This window comes from Leucoraja erinacea, unplaced genomic scaffold (assembly GCF_028641065.1).
Source record: "Leucoraja erinacea ecotype New England unplaced genomic scaffold, Leri_hhj_1 Leri_301S, whole genome shotgun sequence".
In the NCBI taxonomy this organism is placed as follows: Eukaryota; Metazoa; Chordata; class Chondrichthyes; order Rajiformes; family Rajidae; genus Leucoraja; species Leucoraja erinaceus.
The window spans coordinates 75,305-92,795 of NW_026576202.1; the positions used below are offsets into that span (position 1 = coordinate 75,305).

Consider the following 17,491-nt stretch of genomic DNA (forward strand, 5'->3'; position numbering starts at 1 on the left):
TGACAGACCCCTCCCCTGCCCGTCCTGTGGTAAAGGCTTCACCCGCCTTGACCACCTGCTGGAGCACCCGGCGAGTCCACACCGGCCAGCGCCCCTTCACCTGCCCGCTCTGTGGCAAGGCCTTTGCCCACTGCTCCAGCCTGCTGGCACACCGCGTCATGGATAGCGCTGTTTAGATAGACACAGGAATGGGAATGCCCCTCTCTCTCCCTCTCCCCCTCTCCCCAACCATCTCTCTCTCTATTTCTACCTCTCTCTCTCTCTCTCTCTCTCCCTCTCTCTCTCTCTCTCTCTCTCTCTCCTCCCTCTCTCTCTCTCTCTCTTCTCTCTCTCTCTCTCTCTCTCTCACCTCTCTCTCTCTCTCTCTCTCTCTCTCTCTCTCTCTCTCTCTCTCTCTCTCTCTCTCTCTCTCTCTCTCTCTCTCTCTCTCTCTCCCTTCCATCTGTTCCCTCCTCTTTCTATCTCAAACCTCCCTCACTCCTTCCCAAAGCTGTTCCCTCCATTCCTCTCATCCTTCCCCCCACCCGTCCCCTAATGCCCCTGTCCCACTTAGGAAACCTGAACGGGAACCTCTGGAGACTTTGCGCCCCACCCAAGGTTCCCGTGCGGTTCCCGGAGGTTGCAGGTGGTTGCTGGAGGTTGCAGGTGATTGCCGGAGGTTGCAGGTAGTGGAAGCAGATAGGAAGACTGACAAAAACCTCCGGGAACAGCACGGAAACCTTGGGTGGGGCGCAAAGTCTCCAGAGGTTTCCGTTCAGGTTTCCTAAGTGGGACAGGGGCATAAAAAAGTTTGCCGTTACTTGTCATTTCTGCGATGTTCCAAGTTCCTCTCCCGAGTTTTACATTTAAACCAAGCCGATTTCCTGCAAACTCTTACGCCTTTTCGTCTACCACTAGGATTACTTTACACCAAGCTAATTAATCTGCAAACCTGCATGTCTTTGGAGTGTGATTAGAAAACTCACGTAGAAACATAGAAATGAGTGCAGAAGCAGGCCATTCGGTTCTACGAGCCAGCACCGCCATTCAATATGATCACGGCTGATCATCCTAAATCAGCACCCGATCCTGCTTTCCCTACATACCCCTTGATTCCGTTAGCTTTAAGATCCATACCCAACTCTCTCTTGAATACATCCAGTGAATTGGCCTTCTGTGGCAGAGTATTCCAGAGATTCACAACTCTCTGGCTGGAAATGTTTCTTCTCATCTCAGACCTAAATGGTCTCCCCTTATTCTTACACGGTGATCCGGATATTCTTCTTGAATCAGCCAACATGTGGGAAAATGATAGTGGGTTAGGTGGAAAATTCTGTCGGCATTGACTAGTTGACAATTTCCATGCACTATGGTACAATATCTCTATGGCTCTGTCTCTCGGTGGCAAAGTGGCACTGCGTTAGAGTTGGTGCCTCACACACCACCAGTTTTCTCCGGATGCTCCGATTTCCTCTCCCACACTCCAGAAACAAACATCTTTGCAGGTTAATTGGCTTCCTATAATATATATCGTGTCCCTAGTGTGTAGGAGAGTGCCAGTGTACCGGGAACAGTGTACTGGTCAGCGCGAATTCAGTGGGGCGAATGGCCTGCTCGCACGCTGAAGTAAAAGTCCAAACTGTCAAGATAAATTATAGCGTTAAGTAGGAGGGAAGACGAATTGAATTTAAAATAGATTGATTACGTTTATTACATTGCATAAATTATATTTACAACATTAGTAATAAAAATAAACGAGGCTTTCTGGATATTCACTCTTCCTCTTCGGCCTTCTTGTCCAGATCCGCCGAATCGATACCCACTTCTTCGTAATCCTTCTCCAGCGACGCCATGTCCTCCCGCGCGTCCTGGAACTCCCCTTCCTCCAGCCCCTCTCCCACGTACCAGTGGACAAAGGCCCGCTTGGCGTACATCTTGTCGAACTTGAGGTTCATGCGTGTCCAGGCCATGGAGACGGCGGTGGTGTTGCTCAGCATGCAGACAGCGCGTTGCACCTTGGCCAGGTCGCCCCCAGGCACCACCGTCGGGGGCTGGTAGTTGATGCCTACCTGTGGGACAGAGAGAAACAGCGTTTATTTCGGTTGCAGACACATTGGAAGGATCCATATTAACGAGACGGAGGTGGAAACTAGAAACATAGAAAATAGGTGCAGGAGTAGGCCATTCGGCCTTTCGAGCCTGCACCGTCATTCAATAAGATGATGGCTGATCATCCAACTCAGTATCCTGTACCTGCCTTCTCTCCATACCCCCTGATCCCTTTAGCCATAAGGGCCACATCTAAATATAGCCAATGAACTGGCTTCAACTACATTCTGTGGCAGAGAATTCCACAGTTTCACCACTCTCTGTGTGAAAAATGTTTTTCTCATCGCAGTCCTAAAATATTTCTCCTTTATCCTTATACTGTGACCCCTTGTTCTGGACTTCCCCAACATCGGGAACAATCTTCCTGCATCTAGCCTGTCCAACCCCTTAAGAATTTTGTACGTTTCTAAAAGATCCCCCCTCAATCTTCTAAATTCTAGCGAGACATAAGTGACAGGAGAGAATGGAATTACTGGTTCAAGTTCAAGTTCAAGTGAGTTTATTGTCATGTGTCCCTGATAGGACAATGGAAATCTTGCTTTGCTTCAGCACACAACACATAATAGGCCCTTACTACAAAACAGCAGTGTGGGAGGATCAGCAGGGACCCAATGGGCCGAATGTTACTGATCGTGGTCTAAAAAATAAAGATTTGCGCCTTTAAACGAGGGAAACCCTTGCTATTTATCAACATGCCGGCGTGACCCATTGTACAGGAGTCTCCTAGAAACCTTCAATGGTTCCCTGGATGTTAAGAATCCAGGCCCTCGGATTGGAAATAACTCCTGGTTTCTGCAATCGTGGACCGGCTGGTCTGACTGTGGTAGATTTCACAGCCCAGTGCGAGACCAGCGTTTGGGTCAAGCTTCTGCCGCGTGGATTCCTGCACAACCTCCTCCTACCTCCGGTGGGCGGCGCACCTCACGTTGCAGCGGCCTCTGCAGTCCGTCTGTCTTTTTGCTATTTTTTGTCCCGTTTTAACGTAGTTTAAAGTTTTCTTTTTTTTAACTGGGTGTGTGTGTGTGGGGGAGGGCGGGGGGTGGGGGAAACTTTTAAAATCTTTCCCCTGCACGGAGAACCCGACCTTTTCCCTGTCGGGTCTCCGTGTCGTTGGGGCTGCAACGTGGAGCGGCCTCCAGCAGCAACGAACTAGGGCTCCAGTCGCGGAGCTGCGGACCTATTCACCATCGTAGAGCTGGCCGAGTTCGGAGCGGGTGGAGCGGTGGTGGCGCGCTGCTGCGACCCGACCCCGGGGATTCGGAGGCTCCAACCGCAGGTCCGGTGGACGGTGACACCGGGAGCCCGTGGGTCCCTGGTGGGAGACCGCTTTTCGGGGCTTCCGCAACGGCGACTTCACCCGCCCGAGTCGCGGGGTCGAGGAGTACCTGGAGCGGGGCCTTACATCATCGCCCGGCGCGGCTTCAACGGCTGCGGGACTTTGCTAGCGCCCGCCGGGGGCTCCAACACCAAGACCCGGAGCAGGGCCTTGCATCACCCGGCGCGGCGTTAATGGCCGCGGGACAATTGCCATCGCCCGCCGGGAGCTTTGACTCTGACATCGGGAAGGGAATGGGGAGTGCATGGGAGAGATAAGTGTTTTTGCCTTCCATCACAGCGAGGAGGAGATGCGCTGTGATGGATGTCTGTGTAAATTGTGTTGTGTCGGGTCTGTTTTTCTTGTTTGTATGACTGCAGAAACAACATTTCATTTGAGCCTCTATGAGGTTCAAGTGACAAATAAATTGTATTGTGTATTGTGTATTGTGTATTGTGTACCTTGAAACCGGTTGGACACCAGTCCACGAACTGGATGGAACGCTTGGTCTTGATGGTGGCGATGGAGGCGTTGACGTCCTTGGGCACCACGTCCCCACGGTACAACATGCAGCACGCCATGTATTTGCCCTGGCGGGGGTCGCATTTGAGCATCTGGTTGGCCGGCTCGAAACAGGCGTTGGTGATCTCCGAAACGGACAGTTGTTCGTGGTAAGCCTTCTCAGCCGAGATCAGGGGCGCGTAGGTCACCAGCGGGAAGTGAATGCGCGGGTAGGGGACCAGGTTGGTCTGGAACTCGAGCAGGTCCACGTTGAGGGCGCCGTCGAAGCGCAGCGAGGCGGTGATGGACGACACTACCTGCCCCAGCAGGCGGTTGAGGTTGGTGTAGGTGGGGCGCTCGATGTCCAGGTTCCGCCGGCAGATGTCGTAAATAGCCTCGTTGTCCAGCATGAAGGAGCAGTCGGAGTGCTCCAGGGTGCAGTGGGTGACCAGCACCGCGTTGTAGGGCTCGACCACGGCGGTGGAGATCTGCGGCGCCGGGTAGATGGAAAACTCCAGCTTGGATTTCTTGCCGTAGTCGACGGACAGTCTCTCCATGAGGAGGGCGGTGAAGCCCGAGCCGGTGCCGCCACCGAAACTGTGGAAGATGAGGAACCCCTGCAGTCCGGTACACTGGTCGGCCTGTGGGCAGATAAAGTGGAGAGCATTGAGAAGGGGGAAAGGTGTGGGGGTGAGTGTCGATGTTACAGGGGGTAAACTAACCCTCTGGAGAGGTGGATGGAGCCTAACATCAGTGGTTTTAGTTAAACATTTGTGGTCGGAAAGATGCGAGGGAGTATCTGAGGGACGGGTTATGAATGCATGTAGATGGACATAGGCGGATTAGGGATAGTCAGCACGCTTGTGCGGCTGGTTGGTCGTGTGTCAAGAATCTGATCGAGGCTTACATAGAAACATAGCAAATAGGTGCAGGAGTAGGCCATTCGGCCCTTCGAGCCTGCACCGCAATTCAATATGATCATGGCTGATCATCCAAGTCAGTATCCTGTACCTGCCTTATCCCCATACCCACTGATACTTTAGCCACAAGGGCCACATCTAGCTCCCTCTTAAATATAGCCAATGAACTGGCGTCAACTACCCTCTGTGGCAGAGAATTCCACAGATTCACCACTCTTCGTGTGAAAAATGATTTTCTCATCTCGGTCCTAAAAGACTTCCCCTTTATCCTTAAACTGTGACCCCTTGTTCTGGACTTCTTTTTTTTTTTTTTTTTTTTTTTAATTTTATTTTTATTAGAAGTACGGTAAATTACAATACTACACAACACATATATCTTAATACATTTTTTGTACCGCTTCATTTTTTTTTTTTGAGCTTTAAGAAAAAGATAGAAGTAAAGAAAGTAAAGAAAGTGCGCAAGAGTCGTGAAGTGCAAGAGTGTTGGGAACAGAAAGCCCCTTAGAAAAGAAGTTAGAGAAGGAAGTAAAGTGAGAAAGTAGACCCTAGAAAAGAAAGAAAAAGAAAATAGGAACAATCGCTCTATTATAACATTAAACTCCGCAGAAAGGGGACTACCAACCAAGTCTGTTTTTGTTGTTTTACCTCCCGTTACCAGGTCCTGATACCATTTATTTATTTATTTATTTATTTAAATTACTATTGCACCTCATACTTGTAATAGGTCCAGAAACATAGAGCACGTCTTTTAGAATTGGTCTGCTTTACCTGCTAAGAGGAATCTCATCTCTTCCAGATGTAATGTTTTAAACATATTTGATATCCACATTTTTATTGTTGGTGTGGGCGCATTTTTCCAGAATTTAAGTTCTGGACTTCGACAACATCGGGAACAATCTTCCTGCATCTAGCCTGTCCAACCCCTTAGGAATTTTGTACGTTTCAATAAGATCCCCCCTCAATCTTCTAAATGGGGAGAAAGCAGGTTGATGGGTTTAAGAGAGGAAGATAGATCAGCCAACGATTCATAGCAAAAGGATTTGAGTACATGGGCAGGGAGGCAGATTTGGGAAAATAACAAACAAGAGGACAGAGATACTTGGTGAGAGGGGACAGGGTCGAAAGGGGGTGGGGGGGGGTGAGAGATTGGGGAGGGGGGTGGTTGAATAGGAATCCGAGGCGTACCCTTTTGCACAAAAGGTGGTCTGTGTATCGAACGAGCTGCCAGCAGCGGTAGTTGATGCAGGTACTATGGCAACGTTTAAGAAACATTTAAACTGGCATGTACATGAATATGATAGGTTTGGAGGGATATGGACCAAACGCGGACAGGTGGGACCAGAGTAGATGCATCGGTGTGGGTCGATGGCTTGTTTCCACGCTGCACAACTCTATCGCGATATGGCTCTGTGGGCGCGGGGAGGAGACGTGAACGGGGATCCAATCGGGTGACGATCGCTGAGCTGCATCATGAACGCTGAACCATTCATGAACTGCGGGCCACGGGCGAACCAGGATCACCAGATTGTTGAACACCGGGCGCTGGTTCACGGTTGGATTCGGTTCCACAACCTACCAGCTTCCGGATGCGATCCAGGACCAGGTCGACGATCTCCTTGCCGATGGAGCAGTGGCCCCGGGCGTAGTTGTTGGCCGCGTCCTCCTTGCCGGTGATGAGCTGCTCGGGGTGGAAGAGCTGCCGGTATGTGCCGGTCCGCACTTCATCTACAGGGGAGCAAACAGAGAACGGACAATGAACCAGTTCATTAAGAAACTGGTTCATTAAGAATCACACGCCCCTCGGCAAACGCCGCGGGGAAGGTTTCAGACAAGGCCCAATGTCAGGACTCTACCCGGTTTCACCTTACCGATCACCGTGGGCTCCAGGTCAAGGAACACGGCCCGAGGGACGTGCTTGCCCGCCCCCGTCTCGCTGAAGAAGGTGTTGAATGAATCGTCGCCGCCCCCGATTGTCTTGTCGCTCGGCATCTGTCCATCCGGCTGGATCCCGTGCTCCAGGCAATAGAGCTCCCAGCAAGCGTTGCCGACCTGTACTCCGGCCTGGCCGATGTGGATGGAGATACACTCACGCTGGAGATAGAGAGAAAGAGGGCGTGGGTCGGTGGAGGAAAGAGGGAAGAGATAATTGTGTTATTCCCACGGATATTGGTTCCGAGTGTTAACATCCCCCCCCTCCCCCCCCACGCCACACCACAGTGTGCGACCGGATCAACGCGTTTGCCCAGCAGTTATCCCGGCTCTCCCCATCACCGGTTTCACACGACGCCCCGCCGCCCAGCCCCGGGATCACCCACCATGATGTCCCTTCCAGTCTCTCAGCTCCAGACAATGTGTCGCATTCGCCGAACGCGTCCCTTTTATACCCCGCCACAATAGAATGTTCATACACCCGGGCCGCGCTGTGATTGGCCGCCAGCGACCCGTGGAACGCGGAGACAAAGCCAAAGAGAACGTCGATTGGTTCTCAGCGCGAGTGTCGCAACAGAGGTAACCTGTTCTTCGAACGGCGCAAAGAACCGTCGGCATATCGGCCGTCACAACCGAGGAGCATTGGGCGTTTCAATAGTCGCGTCAACACGGACCCTCCCAACGTCCAATCGTCGCAACATCAGCGGACCAAAAAGAGAGTATTACATTAAGATAAACGTGAAACGCTGGAGTAGCTCAGCGGGACAGGCAGCATCTCTGGAGAGGAGGAATGGGTTCCTTAGGGTCCTGACCCTTCTTCTCTCAGTAATTCAGTAATGAATTAAACCCGAAATCAAATCCCTCTTGTCGATAGTCTCAAATCTTGACAACATATTCAAAAAATGTCTAATTCGTAAATATCAAAAAAAATGGTGATTTAGATAGATTATATTTATTGGAGTTGTTCAAAGGAGATAAAACAACCATCCAAAAACAAATCACGAAAAACTGATAATCCTTTCTTGCACGACAGAAAGGCTTGATCAATACTAGAGGGTTGGAAGAAAAACATGTTCAAAGCTTGATGCGCTGTGGTTCAGCCTGCCAGAGCTCAGTCCACATGTGATTGATTGATTGATCGTTTGATCGTTTGATCGTTTGATCGATCGATTGATTGATTGATTGATTGATTGATTGATTGATTGATTGATTGATTGATTGATTGATTGATTGATTTTTGATTGATTGATACCTTTGTTCGTTCATTCATTCACTCATGTTCTGACTGCGTGCACTATCTATATCTTTAAAAATACAACCTGTTTGCCGATATTCTCCAAAGCCTCCTGCGGACCAGAATAAACGATACAACTTTGCCCAAATTCACCTTTACCCTCCAATGAAGCATCATCGCGTGTCCTGTGCTTCCTATCTAAAGCCCCCACATCCTTCCCGTAGTGGGGCAAGCTGAATTACAGACAATATCCAGAAATGCTGCCAAACATAAATGCTATTAAGCTGTCACATGACTTTTATGTTCAAAGCTCCGACCCGGGATGTGAGCTCATTAATAAAACTACGCGATGCCTGTGTTGCGTCACTCGCACTGAGAACCAATTGGCGTTCGATTTCCCTTTGTCTCCACGTGCCACGCCAACGGTTGGTTCTCTGGCAGCCAATCACAGCGCGTTCTATCCGGCGGGTTCGCTGGCAGCCAATCACAGCGCGTTCTAGCGGGCGGGTTCGCTGGCAGCCAATCACAGCGCGTTCCGGCTGCATAGAACGTTCTACCGGGCGAGGTATAAACGGCGCGTTGGGCGGATGCGACACATTGGCTGGAGCTCCCAGATTGGATGGAAGATCATGGTTACACAAAAAAGCTGGAAAAACTCAACGGGTGCAGCAGCATCTATGGAGCGAAGGAAATAGGCAACGTTTCGGGCCGAAACCCTTCTTCAGACCCTTCTTCAGGTTTCGGCCCGAAACGTTGCCTATTTCCTTCGCTCCATAGATGCTGCTGCACCCGCTGAGTTTCTCCAGCTTTTTTGTGTAACCTTCGATTCTCCAGCATCTGCAGTTCCCTCTTAAACACAACGGATGGAAGATCATGTTGGGTGCGCCAGGGGCGGGGCTGGGTCCGTCGGTTCAATCTGCTGAGGGGAGAGCCGGGGGACATCCCGAGGGCCGGTACGTAGAAAGCACCCGTTGTCAGGATCGCTCCCATATGTGTGCCGCTGCAAGAAAGCAACACTATCGCTGCGCCACCGTGCAACCCTCATTCGATAAGAGCATTAGAATCATACAGTGCGGAAACAGGCCCTTCGACCCAACCTGCATACACTAGTCAACATTGTCCCAGCTACACTAGTCTCACCTACCTGCGCTTGGTACATATCCCTCCAAACTTGTCCTGTCCATGGACCTGCCTAACTGTTTCTTAAACGACGAGATAGTCCCAGCCTCAACTACCGCCTCTGGGAGCTTTTTCCATACACCCACCACCTTTTGTGTGTAAAAGTTGCCCCTCGGATTCCTATTAAATCTTTTCCCGTTCACCTTGAACCTGTGTGGTCTGGTTCTCGATTTAGCCTGCTCTGGACAAGAGATTGTGCATCTACCCGATCTATTCCCCTCATTAGTTTGTACACCTCTGTAAGATCACCTCTCATCTTCCTGCGCCCCAAGGAATAGAGACCCAGCCCACTCAACCTCTCCTATAGCTCACACCTTCTAGTCCTAGTGGGAGACGAGGGTACGGTAAGGGAGATACCGTCCTTCAGTCGCTTCCTGGGGAGGATGCGACTATAATCTGGGAAGATCGGAGGAGAGGCTGGCTGGACTATGGTACCTTCCTCAACTTTGGTGCCACTGTGTTGTATTGTGGTTATGTTGTGTCGTGGACTTCTGTGCTTGTTCATTTCGTTGTCTCTAATATGAGATAATGACAATTAATTGAATACAATACAATACAATACAATACAATACAATACAATACAACATCCTCGTAAATCGTTTCTGAACCCTTGCAAGCTTGAACATATCTTTCCTATACTATGGCGCCCAAAAATAGGGCACACTATTCTAGATGCTGTCCTACCAACGACTTATGCAACTGCAACATGACCCCCCAACTTCCATATACATTATTCTGTCTGATAAAGGTCAATGTGCCATAAGCCTTTTTGACTACCTTATCTAACTAAAACTCGGCCTTTAAGGAACCGTGCACCTGCACGCTTAGAACCCTCTGCCCCACAACACTCCTAAGAGCATTGCCATTTACTGTGTAGCTATTTCCCTTGTTCGACGTCTCAAAATGCAACACCTCACACTTCTCAGTATTAAATTCCATCACCTATTAATGGTCCTTCCCTCTCCCAGCCTCCCCTCCTAGCACGTTTAAGGGTCATGGTGATGCTTTGGCACCGACCGTGCAAGAGCTGGCTGCTCTTGAAAAGGAGGCGCAGTCGTCTTTCTTACAGTTTGGCTTTCTTCCCAACCAATTGTTCAAGCGCTTTTGATTGCAACATGCGCCTTAATTTAGTTCAACAAAGAAACTGACAAGTTACTAAAGAACCATTTATGGTTTAAACCCCATGAGATTTTTCATATTCCCAGTGGCCAAAGACATTTGACCTTCCCGATGCTCCACCTAAGTGTTTTGCTCCTTTTTGTATATTCCACCGGGACCCTGTCCCATCTCAACATCCTAAAAATACTTGTATTTCATTTTGTGTGGGAATGAACTACAGATGCTGGTTTACCACCGAAGATAGGCACACAATGCTGGAATAGCCGTGGTCAGGAAGCATCTCTGTAGAAAAGGAATAGGTGACGTTTCGATTCGAGGCCCTACTTCAGACTCATCAGTTTCCTTCAAGTGTTTTTTGTTTTTCAGAGATACAGCGCGAAAAGAGTCCCGTCGGCTGGCCGAGCGTGCGGCGGTCAGCAATTAACCTACCGCAAAATTATCCTACACACTAGGGACAATTTGCAGACACCAAATTAATCTGCGAACCTGTAAGACTTTGTAGTGTGTGAGAAAGCTGGAGCACGCTGGGAAACCCGACGCGGTGACAGGGTGAACATACAAACTCCGTGCAGATAAGCACCAGTAGTCAGAATCGAACCCGTGTCTCTGGCGCTGTAAAGGACCAGTTGTACCGCTGCGCCGCCGAGGTCGTTTCCTCTTTTCTTATTGACTGAATTTACCATCCAAGCTTCAGGAAAACAGCCATCCGCATCCTTCATGTTCTGTGGAGCACGCCAGAACTGAATTCCCATCACCTCGTCTTTAAACGACTCCTACAGGTAGGATGAGGAATTACATACGAACAGCTGCACCCAAATTACTCTCCCCACTTTCTGCCTAACAATGTAATTATTTTCCATTCTCCGACATCAAATAAATCGATAAAACACTCGGTCCTTAAAATAATTTTATCATCATAAGTATAATATCTATCAATATAATCTATTAAATCTGTATTAAATTAAACGTTTTAACTATTAAATTAATACATTTTATTATTCCTCTTCCCCCCTTCTTTCGAGGTCGGCGTAATCCACGGTCACCTCTTGGTAGTCCTTCTCCAGCGACGCCATGTCCTCCCGCGCGTCCTGGAACTCTCCTTCCTCCAGCCCCTCTCCCACGTACCAGTGGACAAAGGCCCGCTTGGCGGACATCTTGGCGAACTTGATGTTGAGGCGGGTCCAGGCCATGGAGATGGCGGTGGTGTTGCTCAGCATGCAGAGGGCGCGTTGCACCTTGGCCAGGTCGCCCCCCGGCACCACCGTCGGGGGCTGGTAGTTGATGCCCACCTGCGGCCGGAAAAACAAATCTTAACATTAATTCTACTTGCACAAATATGCTTCCATTATCAGTTTAGTACTGCGCCCTTAAATTGCACAAATTATCATTGATTAATAGCTTAGCGATTCCATTAAATAAATCTCTGGATGTAACTATTCTCCGGATTGCAAGCTCCATGTGTGTCAGAGCCATGAAGGTATGATGCTGTGCAGCTGGGAAGCGTGCTCTTCCAACCACCTTGTCCATGCCCCACAGTTGGCATATTGAGCTCGTCTCATTTGCATGCGACTGCCTGTCCCTTTAAACCCTTCCTGTGCATCCTATGTTTTGGGAATTTCTATCTATGCTTTAAATGTGGCAAACGTAAGGGTTTCTAGCTTTACTTGACAACTCGTTCCAGATGCGGACTACCCTCAGAATAGATTAATTGGTCGGGAGGTCCTTCTTAAATATCTCATCTCCCGCCTCACGTAGAGGGCATCCAGTTTTGAGATGTTAAGATGAGAGCACATATTATCCATGTCCCTCGTGATCTTGCACACCAGGATATGTCCTGCCCCTCAGATTTCTACGCCCCAAGTAAAACAAAGCTTCAGCCTATCTAACCTGTCCCTTAAACACAAGGCCGCAAGGCCAAGGACTGTCCGGATGACACCCTCCTGCACCCTTTGCAAAATATTCACACATTTGAAGAAGGGGGTGTGTGTGTGTGTGTGTGTGTGTGTGTGTGTGTCCTTCGGGTGCTGATATGATTTATTTGCAGAGTACAAATGGTGCCATGGTTGTATTCTGAGTCGTTGCATCTATGTTGTTATTCCAGCAGATTAATTAGACTGCATGTGTGTGCTTGGAAACGCGAGCGTTGGTCACACTCACCTTGAACCCGGTCGGGCACCAGTCCACGAACTGGATGGAGCGCTTTGTCTTGATGGTGGCGATGGAAACATTGACGTCCTTGGGCACCGCGTCCCCGCGGTACAGCATACAGCACGCCATGTACTTCCCCTGGCGAGGGTCGCACTTCACCAACTGGTTGGCCGGCTCGAAGCAGGCGTTGGTCAATTTGGAGACGGACAGATGCTCGTGGTAAGCCTTCTCTGCAGAAATAATGGGAGCGTAGGTGACGAGCGGGAAGAGGATGCGCGGGTAGGGAACCAGTTTGGTTTGGAACTCAGTCAGGTCCACGTTGAGAGTGCCGTCGAAGCGCAGCGAGGCGGTGATAGACGACACTTTTAACTGTGTCGTCAGGCGGTTGAGGTTGGTATAGGTGGGGCGCTCGATGTCCAGGTTCCGCCGACACACGTCGTAAATAGCCTCGTTGTCCATCATGAAGGCGCAGTCGGAGTGCTCCAGGGTGCAGTGGGTGACCAACACCGCATTGTAGGGCTCGACCACTGCGGTGAAGATCTGCGGCGCCGGGTAAACGGAAAACTCCAGCTTGGATTTCTTGCCGTAGTCGACGGAGAGTCTCTCCATGAGGAGGGAGGTGAAACCCGAGCCGGTGCCGCCACCGAAACTGTGGAAGATGAGGAACCCCTGCAGTCCGGTGCAGAGATCGGCCTGAGGGTGGAGAAGGGACAAAAGCTCAATTATGTGCCAACGTTTAAAGGGAAGGAGCGACACGAGAGGGTCATGGTGCTCTCTACAGCCGGCGCCGAGCGAGATGGTTCGGTGAGTATCTCTGTGATAAATAGAGCGGTGACAATGAGTATGTGGGAACATCGTAGCCGCAGCACTCGCGAATGGGCCGGTACATCCGGATACATTGGCGCTGTAAGCACGCGGAGCGGCAGTCGTTAATTTGCAGTCGCTGAGCAACCTACCAGCTTCCGGATGCGATCCAGGACCAGGTCCACGATCTCCTTGCCAATGGAGCAGTGGCCCCGGGCGTAGTTATTGGCCGCGTCCTCCTTGCCGGTGGTGAGCTGCTCGGGGTGGAAGAGCTGGCGGTAGGTACCGGTCCGCACCTCATCTGTAGGGCGGTATAAAGAGAGTTAACCATTGCCACACACTGCCCCCTCCCCGGAAGGGAAGGACTTAAGAGAACGGCCAACAGCCTCTGCACCTCCCAACTTACCGATCACCGTGGACTCCAGGTCGATGAACACGGCCCTTGGACGTGCTTGCCCGCACCCGTCTCGCTGAAGAAGGTGTTGAACGAATCGTCGCCGCCTCCGATGGTCGAGTCGCTGGGCATCTGTCCATCCGGTTGGATCCCGTGCTCCAGGCAATACAACTCCCAGCAAGCGTTGCCAACCTGGACGCCAGCCTGGCCGATGTGGATTGAAAGACACTCCCGCTGTTGGCGAGGAGAAACATGCGGTGAGATGTTAGGGCGAGAGGTGAGCGTTGGTAATTTCTCGTTTACTGCTGCGGGCCGCGTGATTTCCATAATTCCTATTGATCCGCACTTGGACTTGTTTAAAGCCTGCTTGGCCCTGATCGCTCACCGTCCCCCGCCCAATATGACCACCTTCTCAGTTCCACCCAACATTGCAATTCGCAGACTCTCCACGCTGCCTTCGCCGAATGTAACCCTCAAATTCTTCGAAATTGCATTCCTCGTTTCCCTGCCCAATATTACCCTGCGCCCTCCCTGCCCCCGCCGCCGTCTCATTCCCGCTCGCAGTTCCCATTTGTAAAGGAGTTTAGACGTAGTCCTTAGTTCTTCACTAAGTCTTTATTAAGACACTACATCCACACGTCCCAGCACTGACCACAACTGGTCTACACACGTACTGGAACCTACAGGGGGAGGATCCATGCAGATACAACAGTTATACTACATAAGGTGGGAGTGTCAATATGGTAATGAGGTAGCTACATATTTGGTTGCATGCATAACCATCTTACCCTTTCCCGTAGAATAAACAGCAGCAGGGTAATTATGCAAACCTGCAGCATAGTAACAGTATCAATTAATCAAACAGCACAATATTAAGCAAAGTCGCCATACCGATCAGGGGGCCGGACAACTCTACCTGAGCGGGTCCATACAGCACCCTCACCCTCACTCCCCTCCCCCAAAGAGAAAGGCAGAGGCGGAGAACAATGTGGGGACGGCGGATCAGACAGAAAAACAGGGGACTGGCCAGAAACCGGTGGACTGCGAGATGATGGCGACTCCCGAGGCGGATAAGAAGAAGAAGAAGAAGAAGAAGAAGAAGAATCAGTAGGCGAAAGACGTGGAGGAGACGCCCCGGCCGGGGAGGCGAAACTAGGAGGCACCGTGAGAGGCACGGTAGGGGCACGAACAACAACAGGATTAGGCGGCACAATCCGAGGAGGAGAGTCGAACCACGGAGAGAGAGGCTCCGGGAATGGAAGCGGAGGCGCAGGCTCCCGGACAGTTAACAGATGTTGGCGACTGCGATGGTACACAGTGCCCTCGTAGTCTACTAAATAGGAACGGGGTGAGTCCGCCACTCCTACTACAGCGGCAAGCTTGGAAAACCCGGTAGGTGTCTGCAAACGGACAACCTGACCCGTCGTGAGGGGGGTAGGGGGCGGCAAGACTTGTCGTGGGGCCGCCGCTGGATTTCGTGGCGTTGAGAAATACGGCGGTGGACTGCGTCAGGGTGGCGTACCACCGGGACCAGCGACTGCTGAGCGATCGGCATTGGTGGCCGGAGGACACGGGACATGAGCCGCTGAGCAGATGAACCCAAAACCATCTCTAGACACATTTCGCAGATTTAACAGTCCCTAATAAAAATCGCAGTTTGACAAGCGAGACTGCTCCAGCAACGTCTTCGCGCTGCGCACAGCACGTTCAGCCAGGCCGTTACTCTGAGGGAATTCAGGGCTGCTAGTAAAGTGAGTAAAGTTCCATTTGGTAGCGAAGGCAGCAAATTCGGCGCTAGTAAATTGACGGCCGTTGTCAGTCTGGAGCTTGACCGGGGAGCCAAAGGCAGCAAAGTGACGTCGCAGCTTGCCGATGACCATCTCCGATGTGATGGTGGGAAGAAGGTCCACTTCAAACCAGGATGAATACGAGTCCACTAACACCAGGTAGTGCTTCCCACGCCACTCAAAAATATCTGCAGCCAGTGAAGACCAGGGCATGTCAGGGGGCGGCTGCTGCAACAGGGGCTGGCGCTGCTGGTGAGGGGCCATGGAGTTGCACTCGGAGCACGCGCCACTCGAGCTTTGATATACTTGGCCATGGCAGGCCAATAGTACTGCCCTTGACCATGAGCAACGGTAGCGTCAGCGCCCGGATGCCCCAAATGAGCAGCAGAGTAGTAAGCATTATAGAGCGAGGCAGGGATCACCACCTTGTGACCTTTCACGACGATACCCTCCCGAACCACAAGCTCATCCCGAACCAGGAAGAATGGGCGCACGCCAGCAGGCAGAGAGTTAGGCTTGCGGGGCCACCCGCGCATAATGACAGCAGACAGCTGTTGCAAGTCAGGGTCAGCAGCAGTGTGCTCGAGCAGGCACCGCAGCTGCTTTGAAGGGACAAAATTCACATTCAGAACGTGCAGGTCCTCCTGCTCGTATGGATGCTGGGCACAGGAGGACCGAGGTGCCCTCGACAGAGCATCGGCAACATGCAATTCGGTACCACTCCTGTACACAATGTTGAACTCGAACCGCTGTAGCTGTAGCATCATCCGCTGCAGCCGGGCCGGGGCAGCATGAATAGGTTTGTTTAATATCGTAACCAGCGGCTGGTGGTCTGTTTCCACCGTGAACCGAACCCCAAAGAGAAAGTCCCGGAACTTGGAGCACGCAAACACCACAGCAAGGAGGTCCTTTTCAATTTGAGCATACCTTTGCTCCGTGTCCGTCATGGTACGAGAGGCAAACGAGACAGGCAGCAGAAATTCTCCATCACAAAGTTGCATGCAGGCTGCACCGAGACCAAAACGAGAGGCATCGCAGGTCACCACAATCAGGAGTTTGAGATCGAAAAACCGGAGAACCGGAGTGTTGACCAGCATTTCTTTCAAAGTGTCAAACGACTGTTGGTGCTGCGGACTCCACGACCAGGCAACATCCTTCTTTGTCAGGAGGCGCAGCGGCGCACTGTGCTCACTGAGATGCAGAGCAAACTTGCCCAGGTAGTTTACCATCCCGAGAAACCGCTGCCGGCCAGCGACATCAACAGGTGCAGGGAACTCGGAGATGGCAGCAGTTTTGTTAGGGTCAGGCTTCAGGCCACGAGAGGTAAAGATGTGGCCGACATATGACACTTCAGACAACCGGAACCTACATTTGGACGGGTTCAGTTTGAGGTTGATCTGGCGAACCCGGTCGAGGACCCGTCGGAGATTTCGGTCGTGTTCTGTGACATCCCGACCATACACGAGGATATCATCGACAATGATGGCACATGGCAGTCCGGCAAACAATTGCTCCATGGAGCGCTGGAAGACTTCGCTAGCCGAGCTTATCCCGAAAGGCATTCTTAAAAACTTGTACCTCCCAAATGGCGTTGCAAAATCTGTCAAGTCAGTTGACTGACTGTGCGGTGGAATCTGCCAAAAGGATCTCCTGGCATCAAGAACTGAAAATACGGTGGCTTGACCAACCTGGGCAGCAACATCCTCGACAGTCCGCATAGGGTAGTGGGCCGCTTAATGGCAGTGTTCAAGTCCTTCGGGTTGATGCAGACCCGAATTTCGTTCTTCCCTTTTTTTATAGTGGCAACCATCGTAGACACCCAGCTAGTGGGCTTACTGATAGCTTCTAGCACCCCCAAGTTTACAATTTTGTCCAGCATTGCTTTAACTTTGTCTTTCATCGCGAAAGAAACCCTATGAGACGGACGGCACACAGGAGTTATGGAGGAATCAGTAGTAATTTTATATACAAGCGGCACCTTACCGAGCTGATCATCAAAGAGGTCAGGGTATTCAGAGACTGGGTCCAACACCACCCTCACCTCATGGACTGTGCTGTCGAAAGCAACCAGAC

General features: G+C 51.1%; 1 protein-coding gene and 1 pseudogene across 1 annotated transcript; both read right to left on the reverse strand.

The window, feature by feature from the left end:
- Positions 1-1,707: 1,707 nt before the first annotated feature.
- On the reverse strand, positions 1,708-7,180 carry LOC129693457 (tubulin alpha chain-like). Its single transcript, XM_055630269.1, has 5 exons — positions 7,140-7,180; positions 6,693-6,915; positions 6,401-6,549; positions 3,865-4,545; positions 1,708-2,048 (listed from the first exon to the last, which is right to left on the reverse strand). Exons 1-5 carry the CDS (start codon positions 7,140-7,142, stop codon positions 1,752-1,754), a joined length of 1,353 nt encoding a protein of 450 aa, XP_055486244.1. The 5' UTR covers positions 7,143-7,180; the 3' UTR covers positions 1,708-1,751.
- Positions 7,181-9,130: 1,950 nt separating this feature from the next.
- LOC129693458 (tubulin alpha chain-like) lies at positions 9,131-14,116 on the reverse strand (annotated as a pseudogene).
- Between the last annotated feature and the right edge of the window lie 3,375 nt (positions 14,117-17,491).